This window comes from Aspergillus welwitschiae (assembly GCF_003344945.1).
Source record: "Aspergillus welwitschiae strain CBS 139.54b unplaced genomic scaffold BDQ94scaffold_2, whole genome shotgun sequence".
Taxonomy (NCBI): Eukaryota; Fungi; Ascomycota; class Eurotiomycetes; order Eurotiales; family Aspergillaceae; genus Aspergillus; species Aspergillus welwitschiae.
In genome coordinates, this window is record NW_020798696.1 from 671711 (window position 1) to 692181 (window position 20471).

Below are 20471 nucleotides of genomic sequence, written 5' to 3' on the forward strand. Positions count from 1 at the left end.
GGGTTTGTTTTTTTTCTGTTTGGTTGGAATTTGGTTTTTGGTTTCTTGTTGAGAGGTTGGGCTTAGTTTGATAAGTTCGTAGTAGTATAAGGGGGGTGGGTTTGGATGTAGTTGGGTTGATTGAATTGAATTGAATTGGAGGTTACTGATGAAGAATACTATACTGTATGCATTTCGAGCTGTCCACAGCCTTACTTATATCTCCTTCTTGCTGCTTTTCCCAGCCGCTGATTTACACGTCTACGCATGTCTACGCGCGAAGAATACAAGAGCCAAGCACGAGTATGCATGTAAATGGGAGGGAGTAATTGGCGTCGGGAGTGGCTAGCATTCAGCATTCCTGGGCGTGGATGTGGACATGTCATTGCCTATTGTGGATGGCTGGATGTTGTATCCGCATTCCTGAGACAATCAGCCTGTCTGTAATTGGAGTCTTGGGGATGATCTACAGATCAATCTGCACTGGATTTAGTCCATTGGTAGATAGAGTGGTTGTTTGTTTGTTGTGCTATGGTTACACATGTGGTCTGGAATTGAAATCCATAGTAGTACTCGGTAGCGTTTGATGGTGATACTACAATGGGCGGAAGTTTTAATATGTTCAGTCTCTTGCGCATAAAAATTCGAAGTTCAAATCTGAGATTAAAGTTATAATTTTCTAGACTACATTGGTTATAGCCCCGGTCAGTCGTGGCAACCTCCGCTTCATCGCACAATCAACCCGTACACGCTCAGCTCATGGCTATTCGCTCAGTTTGACTAGCCTACAAACCAAGACCAAGCCCGCCGAGTATGTTGCCGCCGCCATTGTTCTCAGTATCGTTAGGGTCCTTGGCGAGATCTTCGGCAGGGTTGTGCGATTCCACTTTCTTCAGGTCATCCGCGTTACCGTCACCCCCATCACACAGTAGCCTGACGTAGACGTATTTGTCGAACGGGTCATCCGGGATGCAGCCGCTCTCGGCATCCTCCTCTCCCGGGTAGAAGGGAACCACTGCGTTGGGGACGCCAATGCACTGGTCATTCGCATAGACACCCAGACCATGGCAGCGCTCAGAGGTATCTTTGGTGACGTCTTGAAGGCTCACCGAGTAGGCATCGATTGACAGGCTGTGCGAGATCTTGGCCTTTTCGCAAGTATCTTCGGTGGCGTACGTGGTTTCGGCATCTCCAATAAGCTTGTCATTGGCGGGAGCGCCAGGGTCGCAATCTTCGTGGGACTTCACTGTGACTTGTGCCACGCCATAGCCGTATACGGCTGGGGTCAGGCAGAGGGCCGAGGCGACGAGGAGCTGGTATCAATTAGCCATGGTGTGGGTGTATGGATGAGCGATACTTACGCTGGAGAAATGCATGGCGAAGAATAAGCGGTTTGGTGGATGCAAGAGGTTGCGGATGACGGGATGCAAGAACAAGAACAATTACTTCCAGAGGATCAAGCCATAATTTATATCACGGACGGAGAAAGGAACTGCAGCTCCTGGGTCTGTTGCTTTTCTGATTTTCCTTGATGTTCATTGTTGTGGAATGTAATGGGAGTTCGTGGGCGCGTCGGAATGGATCGTCCACATCACAAAGGATAGGGCCTGGGGCCCCGGCGGACTAGAAGGCGCGGAGAAAGCTCCCACACGAGAACCCTTTAGACTTGGTTTTTGTGGAACATTAAATGCCTTCCTAGCCTGGATTGTAGCTGGCGCTGCCCAGGAGGTCTGTGAAGGGATGGCAAGGACTGTTCGGCACGCAGGGGTGGATGCCGATTCTCCTACCATCCCAGCATCCGTCAACCCTGTTAGTGTCTTGGCCACGTCAAAATCAGCTTACCTCAGATTCGGAGAGACAAGGAGCAAGAGGCTCAGGAGGGCCCAAGGTAGAGGTAATTATACCTTGCCCTAAGTCGACCCTCCTCATCGCGACCAGAAGTCTTTAACTCTCTCTGGCTGCAAACCCGTCGGCTTAACGTGTCAAAACCACCCAGATACAGGAGACACCACATAAATTGGTGCAGATAAACCCGAAGTAGGGATGATCGTATCAGCGGCGCATGGCTGGCGGCCTGACACACAAGGTGCATGAACGAGCGCGGGGTTGCGACGCGATTATTGTAAGCCCGGACATCGCCTACTGTGTAGTTGCACCGGCGCCACCAACGCTAGTTTCTCGGTGATCGGAAGGAAAGCAAGCGGTAGTAAGCTATGGCCAGGTGGACTCGGTCTGGTCGCTGATCGACATGTCGAGTGGCCCATACGCAGCTGTGAATGCAGTGACAGTCCCGGCTCTTCCGATAATCCCGTCAGAATCAAGAGCAACGCCTCGAGGCTCTCCAGCAGATTGCCAAGGGAGTAGCTCTCATGTGTCTCTGCTTAGCAGACTTGGCTTGTGACAGCAATCCCCTTCTTGAGCTGCATCTCCGGATCCATGGCACAAGGGGCCTGTCAAGTGCGATGCGTCGACTTATCGTCTCTGTCAGCCACATTGACTCTGTTGCGGGGGCTTAAATGCAATGATCCGAGCTACATAAAACGTGCTGCCTATTGGCACTCAGATAAACCTTCCGAGCTGCGTGGTGGAGACAAGACGGCAGAGTCAAAGGCCCCCATTGGCCGTGTTAACTACCACGTATGAGTGACAGTCGGACCGGGATGCTGCATGCTGCAGTCTCACTATAGTATAAAGGGCAGATGGCTGTCATCTCCGACTTGAAAATTGTCGACACGCTCAGAATATTCCGACTCTCCCCGTCTCGCTTCCATCGTCGCCCATCATGACTGTCTCAATCGAATCTACAACCGATGTGCAAGTCTTCCCCGTCCGTCCCTCAGCTGCTACTACTGACCCAGATGCAGTCTCATCATTGGCGCGGGCCCATCAGGTCTGACTATTGCTTATTGGATGGCGCAGTATGGCATAAACGCTCGCATCATCGACAAGCGTAGCACGAAACTCTTTCGAGGTCATGCAGATGGCCTGAGGGGCCGAACGCTCGAACTTATCGATAGTATGGGGTTTGTCCACCGGATCTTGCAAGAAGGGTACCATGGAGCAGGTCTTAGGTATTGGGTAGGTCGTCTGATGACCTGTAAGTAGGACCGGTAATTAATGATGTACACTAGAGACCAGACGGAAAGGGGGTTTGATGCGGGCCGGAGAGCTGCGAAGCACAATCTGGAATTCCTCGCCCTATCGCATGGCCTTATTGTCCCAGGGCCGCATCGAACGATTCTTTCTCGATGTTATCCGGGATGCTTCCAGTATCGACGTAGAAAGAGGCGTCATAGGGGAGTCACTGAGCTATGATGAGAGCCTTGAGAACGATCCCCAGGCGTACCCCATCACGATCAAGTTGAGGACTCTAAGTGAGGAAGAAGCAACTCCAATCCCCAACCCGGGTATTACCCCCTACAAACCAGCCCGGGATGACCTGGAGGATCTGGTTCCAAAACGCAAGCACGATGTTGGGACGATCGAGACGGTTCGGGCCAAGTATCTCATTGGCTGCGATGGGGCGCACAGCTGGACAAGGAAACAGTTGAATATCCCCTTCGAGGGATCCCACACAGATCATATATGGTAGCCTACCATACCGTGCTTTGATAGTCCGTAGCTAACATGCATGCTCTAGGGGTGTTATGGATGTGGTCCCAATCACGGATTTCCGTAAGTTCAAAACCTGGGATGGAAAGAAAGACCTCTAATGTCAAACCACAGCGGACATCCGCTGGCCATCTTCGATTGACAGTCCGCATGGGCATCTGCTTGCCATCACGAGAGAAGGCAATACAGTGCGCTTCTATGTCCCTTTGCAAGAAGAAGATGAGATAACGCCCTCATTCGATCGGTCGGCGGTGACTCTGGACATGCTCCGCGAAAGAGTGAAAAGCATCATGTCTCCCTTTTATTTCGACTTCAAAGTCTGCCACTGGTGGGCTGCATATCAGGTATTACACCAACTCTCGCGTTTTCGGTAGGAAGCTTACTGATGATTGGTTAATGCAAATTATAGGTCGGTCGGAGACTCGCACCCGCCGTTAATAAAGGACGTATGTATCTCGTCGGTGATGCCGTCCATACCCACAGCCCTAAGATTGGGCTGGGAATGAACATGAGCATTCAGGACGGCTTTAACCTCGGTTGGAAACTTGCGCTGGCCGTGAAGGAGATGGCGTCTCCTTCCATTCTCGATACCTACAAGTCCGAGCGTCATCAGCTCGCCAAGATGCTCCTTGAGTTCGACCAGAAATGGGCTGCGTTCTTCCTGAAGCAGAAGAAAAAGCAGCAGCAGCTTGGACTTGAGGCTCCTCCGGAAGCAAACCCAGAAGACATCCAGGCCATGCAGGATGTTTTCAGCGAAAATGAGCTGTTCGCGGAGGGCCATGTATCGTTCTACAAGGCAAGCCCCATAGTACACAAAGGCAGTACAACAGTGGCCAAACACTTGACAGCAGGAGAAAGGTTTCCCGTGGCACTTATTCGCAAGCAAGCAGATGGTCAGCCATGGTGGACTTCGCGGCTCCTGAAGAGCGATGGTCGTTTTCGGATTCTGCTTCTGGTCGGAGACTGCCGGCTGAAAGATCAGAAAGGCCGCATATTGGCTCTCAATGAAGGGCTATTGGAGCTTCAGAAACGGTTCACGCCCCCCAAGCAGAAACTCGACTCTGTCATCGAAGTCAAGGCAATCCACAGTGCTCCGGTGGATGACGTTGAACTGAGTGACTTCCCCCCAATTTTGCGCCAGTTCGACGATATCACTGGTTGGGACTACACAAAGGTCTGGAGTGACAGTGAGTGCTTCTGGGACGAACAGTGCAAAGGCAACGCATATGAGATCTGGGGTGTGGACAGGTCAAGGGGTGCCATGGTTGCTTTACGACCCGATCAGTATATCGGATGGATTGGAGAGCTCGACGACGTGGCCGGCGTGACCACATACTTTGAAGGTTTCCTTCGCGAGCCTCGGCCAAGGGCGGTGCTGTAGCCTTCCGGCTTGCTATGGAGCAGTCGGAATAGTTTGTCTTTCGAGATAACCAAGGTGGATTAGCCAGAGTCCTACATTAGAGGTTCAAGTAGAAAGAGAGATTGAAAACTAGATAACTTGCCTCTTGCCCTGGTCACTTCTCGAAAGTAATGGAGTAATTGCGGGGGATGTTCGGCTGAGATCCGAGCGGATGTCTTGAGCTGCTTATCGCTTGGAGTTGCAGTGGGTCGCTGTCAATGGCAAGGCGCGCAGTCTGTACATAACAGCGGACCGACATATAACTTATTGCTGGTCCCAATATTTTTCTTGACTGGCCTACCTTCTTTCCAGTCCCCCACGAAAACTGCAAATCATCATGGCACCTCCCTCGTCTCCTACTGACCACCACATCGTGGCTCTGCAGGGCGATTTTATCAGAATCCCCAAGTTCGAACTACCCGCTCCTTATACTCACACCACAACAGTCTACGGGCTGACATCGCTCTCCGAACTTCATGAACGGATACACGATGCCTCTATCTTAGTTCTATCGGCGCTGCGAATCGATGCAGAGGCACTGTCTCCCGAAGTGACACCATACCTGAAACTGATCGTGATAGTCGCCGCAGGCAGCGACTGCGTGGATCTCGAAGCATGCAGAAAGAGGGGCATTACTGTGAGCAACTGTCCCGCAGCAAACACCGAGGCTGTTTCCGAGCATGCAATTGGACTATACTTCTCTGTACGCCGTAGAGTCCTGCGCGCGCACACATTGACCCGCGCGGGCGAATGGACCCGGAAAAAGACCCTCGTCTTCGATTGTGTGAATCACGACGGAACGCAACCCCTGACCTGCCAGGAGGAGGTGGCCGGAATTATCGGAAATGGCGCTGTCGGTACGTGCTTCCGGCGATCCGTGGTTTATAATTCGCTTGAATCCGAGCCTGACTGACTCAAATTCAGGGAAGCGGATCGCCCAATTAGCCCGTGGGCTGGGAATGAAGGTCATTATCGCAGGCCGCAAAGCACTCGGTGATGGTAGCACACCGACTCATGTTGGTGACGGTGAAGAGAGAGTTTCTTTCGCCGAAGTGATTAAGCGGAGCACGGTGATTTTCATTGCAGTTCCCCTTGCTCCTTCGACGCGGAATCTGCTATCAACTGCAGAATTTGAAGCCATGTCGCCTCATGCGGTCTTGGTCAATGTCTCGAGGGGAGGAGTGGTGGATGAAGTGGCACTCGTCCGAGCATTGCAGGAGAACCGCATCACCGGTGCTGCAACGGATGTGTTCGAAAAGGAACCTGCCGGACCGGAGAACTGTGCTCTGCTGGGTGAAGGGACCGAGGATCTGAACCTGGTTCTTACACCTCATATTGCATGGGCCACGCAGAAGACGTTGATCAACTATGAGCGGAAATTGAAGGAGACAGTCGAGAAGTGGATGGTGGGGGAATTCATGAATGTAGTGACATGACTTAGGATTTTCAATTTGGTAAATAGATAGATACCATGAATAACCATTTCGTTTACATAATAAAAGGCATCAAGCATCACATATTCGAGCTGATGGTGATTCTCTCTTTGTTTTGTTGCTTCTTATCGCAGGCTGAGTCAGCTGTTATCGTGCCTGCAAATGATGGCGAATCCTCAACTAATCATCGGATGAGCTGCGATGCTTCTCCATCGCGCTATCGATCGCTCCAGCAATCAGTTCCCCAGCCATCCTCGCGGCCTTTTTATCTCCCCGCTTTCCTCTCCGTCCCTTGCGTGATGGCTCGTTGACCCGCCTTTCCCTTCCTTCAGTGACAGGAGAGCCGTCCTCTCGTGCTGGCTCGACTAACCTGAATCGTGACGGCATCCGATGAACTACCAATCCATTACCATGGCAGGCAATGCCTCCAACAGCGACCATCCGGAGGATGGAGCAGTCCGAGATGGCTCTCCGCTAACATCCTCGGTCGACTTTGGTGACCGGTCAGCCTACGCCGATGATGCCCGCTCCTCCGCAACCTCCCCGCAAAGCTTCACCACGCGCTCCCTGCTCGTCGGCCTTCTTATCGGCGCTCTCATTACCTTCTCCAATACATACTTTGGACTGCAGACAGGATGGATCAGCACTATGGCCATGCCATCTGCCCTAATCGGCTTCTCCGTCTTCAAGGTCTTTTCCAAATACCTGTCGTATCCGTTTACACCCATCGAGAACGTCCTCATACAAACAGTAGCAGGAGCGGTGGGGACCATGCCGCTGGGCTGTGGGTTTGTCGGGGTCATCCCGGCATTGGAATTTCTGATCAAAGATGGCGAAGATGGCCCATCGGGGGATGGTGGTACCGGGGAAGGCGGACCTCTGAAGCTGAACTTTTGGAAGCTCGTTCTCTGGAGCTTGGGTGTCTGTCTGTTTGGCGTCGTGTTCGCTGTTCCGCTGAGGAAGGAGGTGATCGTTCGGGAAAAGTTGAAGTTCCCGAGTGGAACAGCCTCAGCGCTGATGCTGAGGGTGCTGCACGGAAGTGGTCAGGGCGACGAGAAGTCGAAGAAGCGAGTGGATGACGTCGAGGGTGTCATACGGCGTGAGGAGAGATCCTACGCATCGACTTTGGCGCATGAACCCGAGGAAACTGGCGTTTTGCTGAGAAATGCTAGCTCTGGCGATGAGAACAGTGTCCAAGAGGACTGGAGATCCAAGATGCGTCTCCTGGTGGGCGCCTTCGTGGTGTCCGGCATTTATGTAGGGCTCGTTGTCTGGGAACATTGGGACTCTAACTGACGACATGGCCAGACCCTTTTCTCCTATTTCGTCTCCCAAGTCCGAGATATTCCTATCCTGGGACTTTATCTCGCCAAAAACTGGCTCTGGACCCTTAATCCGTCTCCCGCATATGTTGGCCAGGGCATTATCATGGGACCTTCGACCTGTATGCATATGCTCTTCGGTGCGTTCTTGGGCTGGGGGATTCTTTCGCCGCTTGCAAAGGCCCGCGGATGGGCCCCGGGGCCTGTGGACAGCTGGGAAGATGGAAGTAAGGCTTGGATCGTCTGGATCTCACTGGCCATTATGCTTGCCGACTCCCTTGTCAGTCTTGGCTGGCTGGTCGTGAGGCCTCTTATACCCCGTGCTTCGCATATGAAAGACAAGCTCCTCCACAGCCGCGCTGGACGGCGGGTTCTATCTGGAGGCTCGACATCTTCCAATCATCACTCGTACATTTCCTATTCTGCCCTGAGTCCCATCACGGAGGAGTCTTCTGTGCCGAGCCATCCCGTCCCTTCCATCGGGAGACACAGCGCAATCGACGAGGCGGATGAAGATGCGCCTCCATCCCAGCTTAATTCTAACCGGACAGTCATCATCCTCCTCCCACTTACTTTGATCCTTAACGTTGTCTGCATGCACTTCGTATTCGGCGACATAATGTCTCCACTGCTTTCCAGCCTCGCCACCCTGCTGGCGGTCCTCCTTTCCATCATGGGCGTCCGCGCCCTTGGCGAAACAGACTTGAACCCCGTCTCTGGAATCAGCAAACTCACCCAGTTGCTCTTCTCCCTGGCTACTCCTGCCTCTCATTTTTCCCGCCGTACTGCCTTGGTCACCAACCTCCTCGCCGGCGCCGTATCCGAGTCCGGTGCCCTGCAAGCCGGAGACATGATGCAGGATCTTAAAACCGGACATCTCCTTGGTGCCAGCCCCAAGGCCCAATTCTACGGCCAAATGATCGGCAGTCTTGTTGGCGCCGTGCTTTCCACCGCCGTCTACAATATGTACGTCAGCGTATACGAAGTCCCCGGTCCGATGTTCCAAACTCCCACCGCATACGTCTGGATCTTCACGGCCCGCCTAGTCACCGGCCAAGGCCTCCCTCCAATGGCATGGCAAGCGTCCCTTGTCGCCGGAATCATCTTCGTAGCCGTCACCATCCTCCGCATTGTCGCCTCATCCCCAATCGCCAACGGCGGACGCAGAGATGTCACCGCCCCCTGGAAGGATTTTATTCCCGGCGGCATTGCCGTAGCGGTGGGAATTTTCAACGTTCCATCCTTCACTTTAGCCCGTGCCATCGGCGGCTTGATTGCCTGGTGGTGGGCCCGGGGACATTCTAACAAAGTCGCCGCCGGCGGGTCGGACCCGAGCACCGACGACATTCAAACAAATTTGTCCGACTCATGGACGGCTGATGGCCGTGCGGGATCCTCATCCGGATTTCATCATCATCAACCACAACAACACAGTCAGGCGGTCGCGAAGGAGGCGGATTCCGCCTCTTCATCTGTTGTGGTCCTTGCCTCGGGATTGATTCTTGGCGAGGGCATCATTAGTATTGTAAACTTGCTTCTGGCAAGTGGCGGGGTTCCGCATCTTTGATAGCGGAAAGACAGCAGAGGTGGTAGGTACATAGAGTACTCCTTGTTAGTTGCTGGGTTGTTTGTATCTATCTTGTTTGTTTCGGTACTGGGTGGAGATGAGGTGGATGATAGAATCTAGAAGTCTAGATAAATAAAAGCGGACTGACTATGAGGATTAGGGGTGTTGATGTCAGGCGAACTACGTCGCCATTATGAGCTGACTGTTCATATCAGTTGTCTGATCCAAAAACTACAGAAGGAGCATATTTCATGATTTAAAGACTGTATTTATTCTTGATTGATGGTCTAAACACTATGTAGCAATGTATACCCCATATTGAGCACATCATTAATCGCAAGACTTGAAAGCGCCCAAAACAGTGAATAGCTCAGTGTCCTGCCGACTTCGTGCCTTTCTTCACCTAGTATCAATTGTCTGTAAGTGTCCCGCAGAAGAAAGTCAAGAGAAAGGCCAGGCTCAGAGACGGTTAATTTACATGTTTGTTTGTGCATAGTGGTGAGAAAGGAAAGCAGGAGGTATCAAGGCAAATAGAAAAGTAACAAGTGGTATAAGAGTCATTCACATGAAGTAAAAGTAAAGATAGACGAAGAAGATAAAGTATCCAGACACATAGTCCCGTATGCTTCGATTATGAAATCAGAGCGTGTGGAAAGAAAAGAATTATGAGGGAACGCGTGACCGAAAGCGTTGGCAGCCCTTTTAAATCGAAAGGCAAACCAGTTAAAAAGCGTTCGTCGCAGACGCATACAGAGTTTATCGTGGCAGGTTCGTCCGCCCAGCGGCGTTCAGTTGACACTCATGGCATATGATGGTATCTCTCATGCTTGACATTAAGATGACCCATTACTCATGGCTATTTTCGGGGGCGACTGTCTCAATGGTTGCCGAAGCTGGTGCAGCGTTGACTGACGGATGCAGAGATGCTAGATGCATGGAAGTTGGTCCGAGCGGAGTTCCGAGAGGACTCGGTCCGGCTAGCCCTGCCATTCGAGCGTTCGGTCCAGCCACACCTCCTGTGCTGTTGCTGCGCATCCGTTGGTTGACTGGCATGCGGGGACCTTGCATTCCCGGGGGTCCGTAAGGCCCAGGACTCAAAGACCTAGGAACCATTGGACCGGGACCGGGAGAGAAAGATCTCGGAGGTTGTGGGAAATGTGCCGGAGACATAGGACGCTGAGGATAGGGCTGCGACTGCGGAGGACCAGCGTAACCGGGGTGAGCAGGAGGCATGGGGCGCGCCGGCGACATTGGACGTGCCGGCGACATGGGGCGAGCCGGCGACATGGGGCGAGCCGGTGACATGGGGCGAGCCGGTGACATGGGGCGAGCCGGTGACATGGGGCGAGCCGGTGACATTGGACGACCTTCCTGAGGGTAAAAGCGCGGAGTCGGCATCATGGTTCCAGCCGGCATGGGACTGTTAGGGCCCATCATTGGCGGTCCTCGCGGTCCAGGGGCTGCACCCGGGGGCGGGCCCATCCGGGGCATCAAAGGACGCGGGGAAAGACATGAGCGGGGGACAACACCTTGCTGAGAGCGGTCCATACGGATACATAGAGCCCATCCATCATCGTACTCGTGCAGTAGTCTGACAAGATCACCGGCATGTAGCTCCAGTTCATCGGCCATTGAAGGAGCGAAATCCAAGTGCACGCGATGCACATTGGATGAGGCAGGAGCAGGAGCAGGAGCAGAAACGGGAACTGGAACAGGAACAGGGACGGGCTCAGCTGATGCAGTTGATTGAACAGGAGAGACGGCAGGAGCAGCTGAAGCTGGGGCCGCATTGGCATCTGAAGGACCATCTGGACCAGGATTAGTCGAACTGGATTCGGAGGAGACACTAGATACGGAACTTTCAGGGCGGCTAGGCAGATCCTTATCTGACGCGCTGGAGGCTGCAACCGCGGCCACAGCAGCACCAGCTACAACACCAGTCACAGCGATTCCCGTTGCCGTGGCTGTTTCTGAAGCGGAATCAGCAACCGCAGGTTCTTCTGGGACAGGGCCAAGCTGAGTAACGGAGCCGTGTGATGTGGAAGGCGGCGAGACATCGGAAGGGTGATTGAATGGATTGACAGGATCAGTGAAGGGATCTGCGCTGGCGGTACTTGATTGTGGTGTGTGAACCGGTGAGTTTCCAGTCAGGTTCCGTGTACCAGCCGCACCTGAGGCAGCAGCTGCACCTGAAGCAGCGACTGCACCTGAGGCAACAGCAGCGTCGGCAGCAACCGTAGAGGGACCTGCAGCACCAGCACCAGCACTGAACTCTGATGCAAATGGCGCAAACTGTGTGACTGGACGGACTTGGAGCTGAGGTGGATCCAGAGAACTCATCGGCTCAGTCTTCGGAGGTGGTGGTGGTGGCGCGACAGGATCTGAGCCCCAGAACTTTTCATCTTCGGCTACTTCCTTTTGGATTTTCTGTTCCTGTTTCTTCTTCCGTACCCAGAGAAGGACGAGGCCTGCAACCAAGCCAACCGCCAATATCACACCGATAGCAATGCCGGCTTTCGCACCTCCAGAGAGCCCTCCTGATCCCGAAACTGCGGTTGCAGATGCCGACGCAGAAGACCCAGTGACGTCGGAACTCTCCAGTCCAGCCTTGCCTTGGGAGGATACCGAGGATGATTCCAAAGATGTAGCAGACGAAGTACTGGTCTGAAAGGTGGTCTTATTTGCCGAAGAAGTTTCCTCTTTGCTCGCACTTTGGGTCTCTTTGGTCGCCTCGGTTGTCGTTGGCTGGGGTGCCGTCGTGATTTCGGTCTCAGCAGTCTTCGTGGCGGTAGCATGAGTCTCTGCTTTTGTCTTTGTCGCTGCTGCCTCAGTGGCCCCGGTCGTCTCGGTCTCTTGTGCTGTCGAGGACGACTTCGATCCTTTGACAGGAGCGCCGATACCAACAGCCGTGTTTTTGCTGCTTTCTGAGGACGTCTTGCTCCCCGTGACATAGCCGCCGATTGGGCCATCGAAATCCGCACTCATAGTCACATAGACCACCGTCACCGCATCATTTTCCGGGCTTCTGCCCTTCAAACGGGGCACGCGGTCACGGTGCGCGTGTGCATGCACCATGGTTGAGATAGTTTAGGGCTGTGGCGCCTTGTATGTTGCAATTAGTTGGGCCTCTAGTAGTAAGCTAGAGTTGAGCCGAGTGTGACGGAAATATGATCGTACCCCGCGTACTTGTGCCAGTATCCACACAGAAGAGTGCACAGAGATGGGCAGGTATATGTTAACGCAGGCTCAATGTCAAAGAGAGTCTGTGAGTAGTTTCACTGGCATCAAAGAACGGATACAAATTGATATGATACGTGACACAGATCGCTATACTTTTTCTTTTCTCTGACACCACAATGAGATAAGCTAGTCGCGTAGTGGCGTGAAAGGGGCGCAAGCGCGTTAAAGAATGTGGGAGGGAAAAGAATGGAAGTCTGAGAATCCCCAGATATACTTCAAAAATGGCTGGGCCACATCCGATCTAGATCGGTCAAAACGAAAGACAGCGAGCTTCCAGGCCGCGAAGGTCAAAAGGAAGGACGAGAGGCACGAAGGAAGGGAGAGAAAAGGATGGATATGAGAGTGAGCACGCCCAAGCGTGGGCTTGCGAGAAGTGAAGGTGGTGAACCAACTAAAAAGAGAGTGAAGGGGACCCAAAGACGAGAGCAAGAGAGCATCGCTGCCAAATACGGGTAAATTACCATCTTACGGGAACCACAGTTAAACGAAATGAGGTCAAAGCATAAAAGAGGGGCTCTCCGCCAATCAGAACAGCGTATCAGCCCGTATGCCTTGGTGCGCGCTAACCTGCTGAGGCGGGGATCACGGGGTTTGTCCCGCTCACCCTCAGGCACTCCGTCCCTCTGATTCGTTCTCAGTTGATACGGTTCCTGGTTTTCTGACCGTCACAAGAGGAATTCACGAAGTTGCCGAACCTCCCGCTCTTTTTCCCCCAAACTCTCTCCTGCACAACTGCATCACAGGCAAAGAGAATTCTATACTGAGTGGGCCGAACCCCTCGATCATCATTTCTTCCCCCGACGCCCGAACCAGTACATTGTTGAAGTGATTCACACAGGGGGTACACAGTGTCATCAATGTACACTCACTGAGATAAATGCTAACTGCTCAGTCTTTCTATGACATGTAAATAAGTAGCTGGTCCAAGTCTACTGGAATCAATCTCTCTGGTACCTCTCTCTCGACTAACTAACTACTCAACGACATCAATCTCATGACTAACCTCCTTAGTGGAAATGCAAAGTTTTCGAAACTGAATGGATTTTGATCCAGCGCCGTTGCATTAAACGAGATCTTCACTTTCTCATTCATTGGGTGGTCCCTGAGCCACTGCTCATTAATTAGCCAAGCCCCTTCTTGAACTCCGGTCCTTCCTAGCGTTACCCACATCCACCCTCACCACGGCTCCTCCTGGCAAATGACAACCATCCAATGGCTGTGATAGTGGGGTGTCACGTTATTTTGTAGGTAGGTTCCCTCCGAGAGTCCGACCCTTGTGCGTGGTCGACAAATGGAAATGCCTTCCGCTGTTGAACATCTCGCCGACACTGGTTAGATAGCTGTGGTGCAACACCACACCACGTTCGTGCAGCCTCGCGAGCCATAACCTAAACAAAGCATGACTGCCCTTGCATGCGTCAAATATCTGGGATCAGATCCTAACTCCGATACACTATTCTCATACATAGTCTCAACTCTGTTTCCTCTTCCAAATTCTTTCTTTCTTTTTTTAGGTCTACACCGTCATCTGATTATTTCCCCCAGGGCTAACAGAACAATCGTGCCCCGTCAAATTTGGTTTGAAATCATTCCCAGGATTCGACCGGCGCTCCTCCGTTCGGTTCCGGCCTAGCAAACACGCTAGCCAGCTGTCTGGTTATCAGCCCACAACAATAATGCTCCCGCCTTCAGGAGTCCCCGGGCTCTTTCGCCTTACTACCGAGGCTAATGCCTGATGGGCGTTGGCAGCTCCATAGCTGTAGCTACAAGGTCTGCAGCACTTTAGTCTGTCGGGGTGCTGAAACGCCCAACCAGGTCTAAAGTGGGCACTAATGGGGCAGCCTGCGAACACTCAAGAGAAGCCCGTAAAGCCATGTAGATCGCATTTTTGCTGTGGTGTCGTCATGTGAAGGATCATCGCAGTACCCGTACCCTTCAATAAGGGGTTTGAAAAAGGGCATTGAAGGTCTAGGAACTCGAGAAATAAGGATGCTCCAAGGCCTGTTGCTCTTGTAAGAGATGGCTCGTCCAATCCGTCAGTTGGTCTTATCGTCTTCACTTACCTCTTTTGCGGACAGCCGCTGACCGCTCTCATAGCGCACCAGTTCGCTGACAAGGCTACGGGCTTTGGTAGAAGCCCCCCTAAGGATCTCGTCCCATTGTTTGCCAGGGTACTTGTAGAATTCCACCTTCCCCCAGTCTGGGAGACGCTGCGTCTCCTATGATTCCCTTCAATCAGCATGACATTCTGGTATGATCTCGAGAGGAGGTGGGGGAGGGTCGATTGCATACAGGCCAGGTCTTTTCATCCGGGGTCCCCAGGGTCGTAAAGATTGACTGGATCAATGAGAGGTCACTTCCAACAGGTCCCGAGTCGAATAATTGTGTGTGCCCAACAGCCACCGCTTCGGCAACAACACAACCGGCTGCCCAAAGATCAAGAGCAGTCCCATATCCCTTGAACCCAAATAGGATCTCAGGGGGGCGGTAACAGGTGGTTCCAACATCTGTGATTTTTTGATCCGCGGGTTCAGATCCCATACTTCCTTCCTTCCATGTAATACCAAAGTCTGCGAGGTAGGCCGGTCCCTCAGGAGAGTCAAGCAGTATATTGGAAGGCTTGATGTCTCGGTGTATAATTCCCAGCTCGTGAATATGTGCTAATGCGCTGAACATGTCCCGCAGATGAGACCTGGTCTGCGCCGCAGTCAATGCATCTCGTCGAAGTAGTTGCTCCAAGTCATATTTCATGAAGGGAAATACGAGAATCAATCGCCCTTCGTCTAGACTGACAGTTTCCAGCAAGGGTACTACACGAGGACTAGCCGCCTCACGAAGCAATTGAACCTCACGTTTGGCATCATGTGGTGGGGTTAACAGATGAGGTATAGTGACCTTGACAGCCACTAAGCTACCGTCCGTATTCCTGGACTTATAGATCATGGAATGGAGGCCATCGAAGTGATGGAGGCATGACTGATACGGGCCGATGGTTTGGCCCCCCTCCCAGTGGTCCGTGTCACTGTCGTTCTGAGGTTGGTCTGGGCTGCCGATGATGGGAGCAACCGATCCCGACGACTCTGCTTTGTCAATGGCATCCTGACATAGCCGGTCATATTCCTCCTATGATGCGGTTAGAGGGGGTGGTGGATGTCACAATGACTGGTCACAAACTCTTGACGCAGCTTGGTCATAAGCTTCATTCTCAAAGCGCTTCGCTTGAGACTGAGCTTCAGCGAACGCAGCAGAGGAAGACGCTCGTTGGTAAGCGGTAGTACTGGAGGGAATTAGTGTTATGTACTCCATATCGACACATGAGAGAGGCGCAATGCAGGGAGAGATCACCCGAGATAGCAGTAGACTTACAGCGATTGAATGGCTGACAATCGATCTGTGAAGCCAAGGGTCTTTTTCCAGTCAGGAGTGGCCATGATAGACAGATAGATATATATATCTATCAAATATATATTGATGGAGATGATAGATGATGATAGATCCAATCTATCCACTAGTTCCTAACTAGAGATGGCCCCGTTATCATTATTATTATTGTCATAACTCAAAAAAGAGGCGGGCAGACGGACATGTGACACTCCCGTGGCGCCTTACCGAGAGCGGCATGGGCCGATTCGGCACCTCCGCCCCAGTTGTTCCGGCGTTGCAACCCATCATCGTCATCAGCCATCAGCCATCGGCCATCACATCCTCTTCCCTCCGACTCCAGCTGTCCTCCGTTGCTTGTTGAACCTTCCCCCGGTTCGGCATCGTGCTTTCGTCCAATCGCCTCCCCCATTCGATGCTCACCCCTCCCAGTCTCATTCTTCCTTATTATGCGCCCCCGACTCTCGTTCTGCTAAGGTTGTGACCTATGTGTAGTGATGGAACTCTCACGGCAGGAGTATCCAGCGTTGCTGGTACGATGCCCTCGAACCCCAGACAACCCCACCTATCTTTTTTCTTCCTACCCCAACTTCCACTTCCTCCCATGCCCAATCACATCTAACCTAGCATTTTCTCGTCAATATTGCAGGCCTCTTTGCAGCCCGGCCAAGCTACAAGTGTACTTAATGATCGCATTCGCATCATAAACAAAGTCAATGCGGACATCGCGGACTGGCTCCAGGTAAGCGGCACGCTCTTCCACTTGGAGCTGGAAATGAGGTAGAATCCCTCTGGCTTACATGCATGTCCAATTCATAGGAACGTCGTCGCATTGAAGAATTGTATGCCCAAGGGTTGCGGAAACTTGCGCATCGGCCGCAGTTGGACAATGGCGCGGCGCTCGGGTACGACCGGCTTTTCGAGTTATTCTTCGGGCGTGCAAGCCTTGTACTAATAACGGTCCATAAACAGTGTCTTCCAGATACCTTGGCAGCGCATTGTTACTGCCACCGAATCAATTGCCTCTTCGCACGAAACTTTCGCCCACAAAATCGAGGAGGACGTAGAACGTCCACTGCGAGAGTATCACACCAAAAGCCGGGAATTGTCTTCCCTGCCTGGTATTCAGAGTGACCTTGCAGGATTGGCCAAGAACTACGAGGCATCCCAGAAGAAGGTAGAAAAGGCCAGGGAGAAGGGCCCGAAAGGTGCCGATAAGCTGGCTAGCGCCGTGGCCGCTGCAGAAGAAATTAGCCAGCAATGGGATTCCAGAGCGCCGTTCGTCTTCGAACAACTTCAGGCAGCAGATGAGGGCCGTCTCAATCACCTGCGGGATGCTCTTACTCAATTGGAGACTCATGAGACGGATCAGGTTGAGCGCTGCCGTCAGGCTGCTGAAAGCTGTCTGAACGTTCTTCTGAACGTAGAGACTGCAGACGAGATCAAGACATTTGCCGCGAAAGTCAATGGAGGAAGACCCGTCGTTCCGAGGAGACAACAAACTACCTCGCCTCCCCCAGTAGCACCTCTGTCGCCTCCACCACGCCTGCAGGATGATGCTGCTAGTCAGCGTTCGGAACATTCGGGTCCAGTTAGGACTCCTCCAGGTGAGCCTATCTTGAATTGTCGACAGCTCTAGCCCTGTATATTGGTACCGTTTTCTCGATGTGGAGTTCTGACGCCCTTTTCGTAGCACCCGAGCCCCGGCATAATACACCACTGGGTGGCCTTAAAAGGCTGGGAACCGTCATGAACCGACGGAGGAGCATTGTTCAGCCTTCTAGCGCTGGTCCCTTCTTCTCCGACAAGAAACACCGCAGTCCGTTTGCCTCCTTTAAGAGGGGTGATTCGCGCGAGCTGCAAATTCCGGAGACTCCAACCGAAGGAATGGAGCGCCCCAGCACTGCCATGTCTACTCAAGATACTGAACCTGCAGGTACCTCAAGTGAACCTCATGAGCATGAGAGTTTTACTGGCGCGACGTCCACTGCAATGCCCCAGTCAGCACCGGCTACCGCTAACGGAGCAACATCTCACGAAGCTCCTTCTGAAGAGATTACTGCTACTGCTGGCGTGTCACGCAACGAAGTAAGCAGAAAAGATTACTTGTCAGTTATTTCCGAAGCTAATCTACCGATCAGCCACGAGTCGACTCAGAAGGTTTCACGGAGCGTCCGGAGACCATTGACGAGATTACAAGGGCCCAAAGAGAGGCGGCCGGGTAAGCTGTCTTTCCGATTTGAGAATGGATTGTGTTTGCTAATCATTTCTTCAGATTGGAAGAGCCCGGGATGAATCTGACAATACGGGACCAGCCAATCTTCGAGGACGAGGATCAAGCCAAGCAAGCGATGGATGATATGGCTAATCAGCTCAGAATGGTGGGTTTCATGCACAAAATTCTTTGCTACCGCACGTTGCTAATGATACCATGCAGCGAGCTCAGCAGAGTGGTGTCCGACGAAATGCTGGAACCCTGCGTGGCCGTCGCGATGTCCGTAACACGGTCTTTATTCCTACACCTGCACCAGGAAATGATCTCCCTGCCATACCATCAACCCTGGATACGTCTGCACCAACCTCTCCATCTTTGCCAGCAAAGCATGTTGCCTCGCCTAGCACGGCTACAGACGACCATGCCATGTCTGACACGACCTCAATTCGCTCGTCTCATACTCTGCATAGTGCCCCGGGCCCTGTCTTGCATCCCGACCTTCACGAGCCAGGTCTGAACGCATCCATCATAGACACTGTCAGTGCATGGTTCACCGAGGGAGCAGTATCCAAATCGTTTGTTGTTGGAGAGCTTGCATTGGCATACAATGCTACACCGGATGTGACCCCAGGTAGCACACGAGTTCGCCTTGACAATTTCCAGATTCTTGAGAAGGTGGCTGCAAACCCACACTTCGTGACTGAAGATAAAGGCAAGGATCAGTCCGATGAAAAGAGGGGTGAGTATGATGTGAACCTGGCTAGCATTGCTCGGTCCTCGCCGACCGTGGCTTTCAAGTATCAAATCCACATGGAACCCTCCGTTGCCGCAGCCTATTGCCCGGTCATTTTCAGGCCGGTGTGGAACATCGAAGAGCACCAGGCCAGTGCGATCATCTACTATTCTATCAACTCTTCGTTCACATCCGCACCAGGAGGCACAGTCACCCTCAGGAATCTTGTCTTAACAGTCAATTTGGACACGTCTCCTGTGGAAGGGCGCGAAGTGGCTCATGCCACAGCAGCTGTCATGTACCCGAACACCGGTGCAACATTCCGTCGCAAGCAGTCTGCGGTAACCTGGAAGATTCCTGAACTTGAAGTCAAGGCTGGCTCTGACGCCAAGTTGCTGGTCCGGTTCTCGACAACAGCCAGTTGGCCACGACAGGGCAAGGTCGATGCCAAGTTTGAGGTCCACACGCTTGATGATGGATCTCGTCTGGGAATTAGTACCGCTTCACCGATTAATCAGGTGAAGGGCTCTGATCCCTTTGCAGACGAAGAGGCTGGTAGTCAGACTCCTGAACTGCAGCCATCCTTCGAATGGAAGAACGTCCCGACCGCCCGAAAGCTGCTTGGGGGTAAATATGTTTCATCTTAATGCTCGATTTGCATATGCGTTTACTTGCGCGCCACCCATGTACGAACAAAGGACACTACTTAAGCGCAAGAGCCTCGGCAAGCATGCGAGCCTACGTTCTGTGTCTTGTCGCCCTTTTGCACCTCATGATAAATATGCCAAAAGCCTCCCTGTCACGGTACACATCAACATCCCTCAGTACTTGTTACTGTGTCGCCCTATGTCCCTGCACTTCAATCCTCCTGTGCAAAGCAAGTCTATCTTTCCCTGCCGTTTCTGCTGTCTTTTCCTTTGTCTTTTCCGATATCCTTTTTTTCCCCTGGTCATGTAATCTCGTTGTCTGACCTTTTTTCCCGGCTCACTCTGAGCCTGGTCAATGGTCTGTAAATAAGCTGTTTGTTCATGTTATATTATTAGTTCCACTGTAATGGGTAATCAGGGCTGTACATGCTCTGTATATGAGCATCGACCAGGAAGGAGGATTGTCGAGGCCGTACCTACACCTACTAAGAAACCCTAATCAACTAGTACTGAAGACCCTGAAAGTCCTTTGGTGATTCTTGACTATATAAGGGGACGGGATATTGATTTGCGCTTGCCCATCCTGTCCTTCGAGCTTCTCGTATTGGATTTTGCCCCTCAATGCATACTTAGCATGCGATTGCAATTAAGAGCTACAACAGCACGTTGGCCTTGGAATAGCCATTATGTATACTGCGTCTTTGTTAGTAGTTGTATAGTAGTTCTGAGATTTGAAGCAGGACTAAGTATAGCCGTTGAGCGTAATAGTGACATACAGGAGACGTTGCCATGGATACGGATCAGACTACTGACTGCTGCGGGGGCGAGATAGACACTTTGACGCTAGAGCCTCCTGCTAAATCACTGTGAAAAAGAACTACAGGTCGCTATCAAATTAGAAATAATGGCGAGATGGGCAAGATCCTTCATGGACAGTGAAATG

At 52.3% G+C, this 20471-nt stretch overlaps 9 protein-coding genes across 9 annotated transcripts; 5 read left to right on the top strand and 4 right to left on the bottom strand.

Annotated features, from left to right (window-relative positions):
- Positions 1-636: 636 nt before the first annotated feature.
- On the bottom strand, positions 637-1497 carry ccpA. Its single transcript, XM_026775803.1, has 2 exons — positions 1341-1497; positions 637-1292 (listed from the first exon to the last, which is right to left on the bottom strand). The coding sequence occupies exons 1-2, from the start codon at positions 1353-1355 to the stop codon at positions 765-767; spliced, it is 543 nt and encodes a 180-aa protein (XP_026631542.1). The 5' UTR covers positions 1356-1497; the 3' UTR covers positions 637-764.
- Positions 1498-2227: 730 nt separating this feature from the next.
- Positions 2228-4972, top strand: BDQ94DRAFT_156452 (putative phenol 2-monooxygenase; the record flags this gene model as incomplete). The annotated part of the gene is made up of 6 exons (XM_026768624.1): positions 2228-2289; positions 2844-3057; positions 3113-3567; positions 3620-3654; positions 3706-3935; positions 4001-4972. The coding sequence occupies 6 exons, from the start codon at positions 2228-2230 to the stop codon at positions 4970-4972; spliced, it is 1968 nt and encodes a 655-aa protein (XP_026631543.1).
- A 231-nt stretch (positions 4973-5203) lies between these two features.
- Positions 5204-6491, top strand: BDQ94DRAFT_134061 (D-isomer specific 2-hydroxyacid dehydrogenase family protein). The gene is made up of 2 exons (XM_026764398.1): positions 5204-5847; positions 5915-6491. Exons 1-2 carry the CDS (start codon positions 5328-5330, stop codon positions 6424-6426), a joined length of 1032 nt encoding a protein of 343 aa, XP_026631544.1. The 5' UTR covers positions 5204-5327; the 3' UTR covers positions 6427-6491.
- A 165-nt stretch (positions 6492-6656) lies between these two features.
- BDQ94DRAFT_44907 (OPT family oligopeptide transporter) lies at positions 6657-9456 on the top strand. The gene is made up of 2 exons (XM_026775804.1): positions 6657-7680; positions 7732-9456. Exons 1-2 carry the CDS (start codon positions 6814-6816, stop codon positions 9310-9312), a joined length of 2448 nt encoding a protein of 815 aa, XP_026631545.1. The 5' UTR covers positions 6657-6813; the 3' UTR covers positions 9313-9456.
- A 123-nt stretch (positions 9457-9579) lies between these two features.
- BDQ94DRAFT_134064 (uncharacterized protein) lies at positions 9580-10266 on the bottom strand. Its single transcript, XM_026764399.1, has one exon. The coding sequence runs from the start codon at positions 9804-9806 to the stop codon at positions 9600-9602; it is 207 nt and encodes a 68-aa protein (XP_026631546.1). The 5' UTR covers positions 9807-10266; the 3' UTR covers positions 9580-9599.
- BDQ94DRAFT_165659 (SH3 domain protein) lies at positions 10159-12387 on the bottom strand (the record flags this gene model as incomplete). Its single annotated transcript, XM_026770370.1, has 1 exon — positions 10159-12387. One exon carries the CDS (start codon positions 12385-12387, stop codon positions 10159-10161), a length of 2229 nt encoding a protein of 742 aa, XP_026631547.1.
- Positions 12388-12461: 74 nt separating this feature from the next.
- Positions 12462-12931, top strand: BDQ94DRAFT_134068 (uncharacterized protein). The gene has a single exon (XM_026764400.1). The coding sequence runs from the start codon at positions 12722-12724 to the stop codon at positions 12890-12892; it is 171 nt and encodes a 56-aa protein (XP_026631548.1). The 5' UTR covers positions 12462-12721; the 3' UTR covers positions 12893-12931.
- A 1421-nt stretch (positions 12932-14352) lies between these two features.
- On the bottom strand, positions 14353-16077 carry BDQ94DRAFT_44931 (putative cell division protein kinase (Ctk1)). Its single transcript, XM_026775805.1, has 5 exons — positions 15919-16077; positions 15727-15829; positions 14845-15675; positions 14616-14771; positions 14353-14553 (listed from the first exon to the last, which is right to left on the bottom strand). Exons 1-5 carry the CDS (start codon positions 15981-15983, stop codon positions 14521-14523), a joined length of 1188 nt encoding a protein of 395 aa, XP_026631549.1. The 5' UTR covers positions 15984-16077; the 3' UTR covers positions 14353-14520.
- Positions 16078-16264: 187 nt separating this feature from the next.
- Positions 16265-20145, top strand: BDQ94DRAFT_134086 (uncharacterized protein). Its single transcript, XM_026764401.1, has 8 exons — positions 16265-16466; positions 16583-16675; positions 16753-16838; positions 16906-17540; positions 17627-18021; positions 18075-18154; positions 18209-18314; positions 18371-20145. Exons 1-8 carry the CDS (start codon positions 16431-16433, stop codon positions 19526-19528), a joined length of 2589 nt encoding a protein of 862 aa, XP_026631550.1. The 5' UTR covers positions 16265-16430; the 3' UTR covers positions 19529-20145.
- Positions 20146-20471: the final 326 nt, after the last annotated feature.

Excerpts from the sequence above, each read along its gene's own strand:
- BDQ94DRAFT_134061 (XM_026764398.1), top strand. The coding sequence starts at position 5,328 with ATGGCACCTCCCTCGTCTCCTACTGACCACCACATCGTGGCTCTGCAG. Across the intron at positions 5,848-5,914 it reads TATCGGAAATGGCGCTGTCG|GGAAGCGGATCGCCCAATTA; the intron begins GTACGTGCTTCC and ends ACTCAAATTCAG.
- BDQ94DRAFT_44907 (XM_026775804.1), top strand. The coding sequence starts at position 6,814 with ATGAACTACCAATCCATTACCATGGCAGGCAATGCCTCCAACAGCGAC. Across the intron at positions 7,681-7,731 it reads TCGTGGTGTCCGGCATTTAT|ACCCTTTTCTCCTATTTCGT; the intron begins GTAGGGCTCGTT and ends CGACATGGCCAG.
- BDQ94DRAFT_134064 (XM_026764399.1), bottom strand. The coding sequence starts at position 9,806 with ATGCACAAACAAACATGTAAATTAACCGTCTCTGAGCCTGGCCTTTCT.
- BDQ94DRAFT_134068 (XM_026764400.1), top strand. The coding sequence starts at position 12,722 with ATGTGGGAGGGAAAAGAATGGAAGTCTGAGAATCCCCAGATATACTTC.
- BDQ94DRAFT_44931 (XM_026775805.1), bottom strand. The coding sequence starts at position 15,983 with ATGGCCACTCCTGACTGGAAAAAGACCCTTGGCTTCACAGATCGATTG. Across the intron at positions 15,676-15,726 it reads ATGACCAAGCTGCGTCAAGA|GAGGAATATGACCGGCTATG; the intron begins GTTTGTGACCAG and ends ACCGCATCATAG. Across the intron at positions 14,554-14,615 it reads AGCGGCTGTCCGCAAAAGAG|GCCTTGGAGCATCCTTATTT; the intron begins GTAAGTGAAGAC and ends CAAGAGCAACAG.
- BDQ94DRAFT_134086 (XM_026764401.1), top strand. The coding sequence starts at position 16,431 with ATGGAACTCTCACGGCAGGAGTATCCAGCGTTGCTG. Across the intron at positions 18,155-18,208 it reads GCCCAAAGAGAGGCGGCCGG|ATTGGAAGAGCCCGGGATGA; the intron begins GTAAGCTGTCTT and ends TCATTTCTTCAG. Across the intron at positions 18,315-18,370 it reads TGGCTAATCAGCTCAGAATG|CGAGCTCAGCAGAGTGGTGT; the intron begins GTGGGTTTCATG and ends GATACCATGCAG.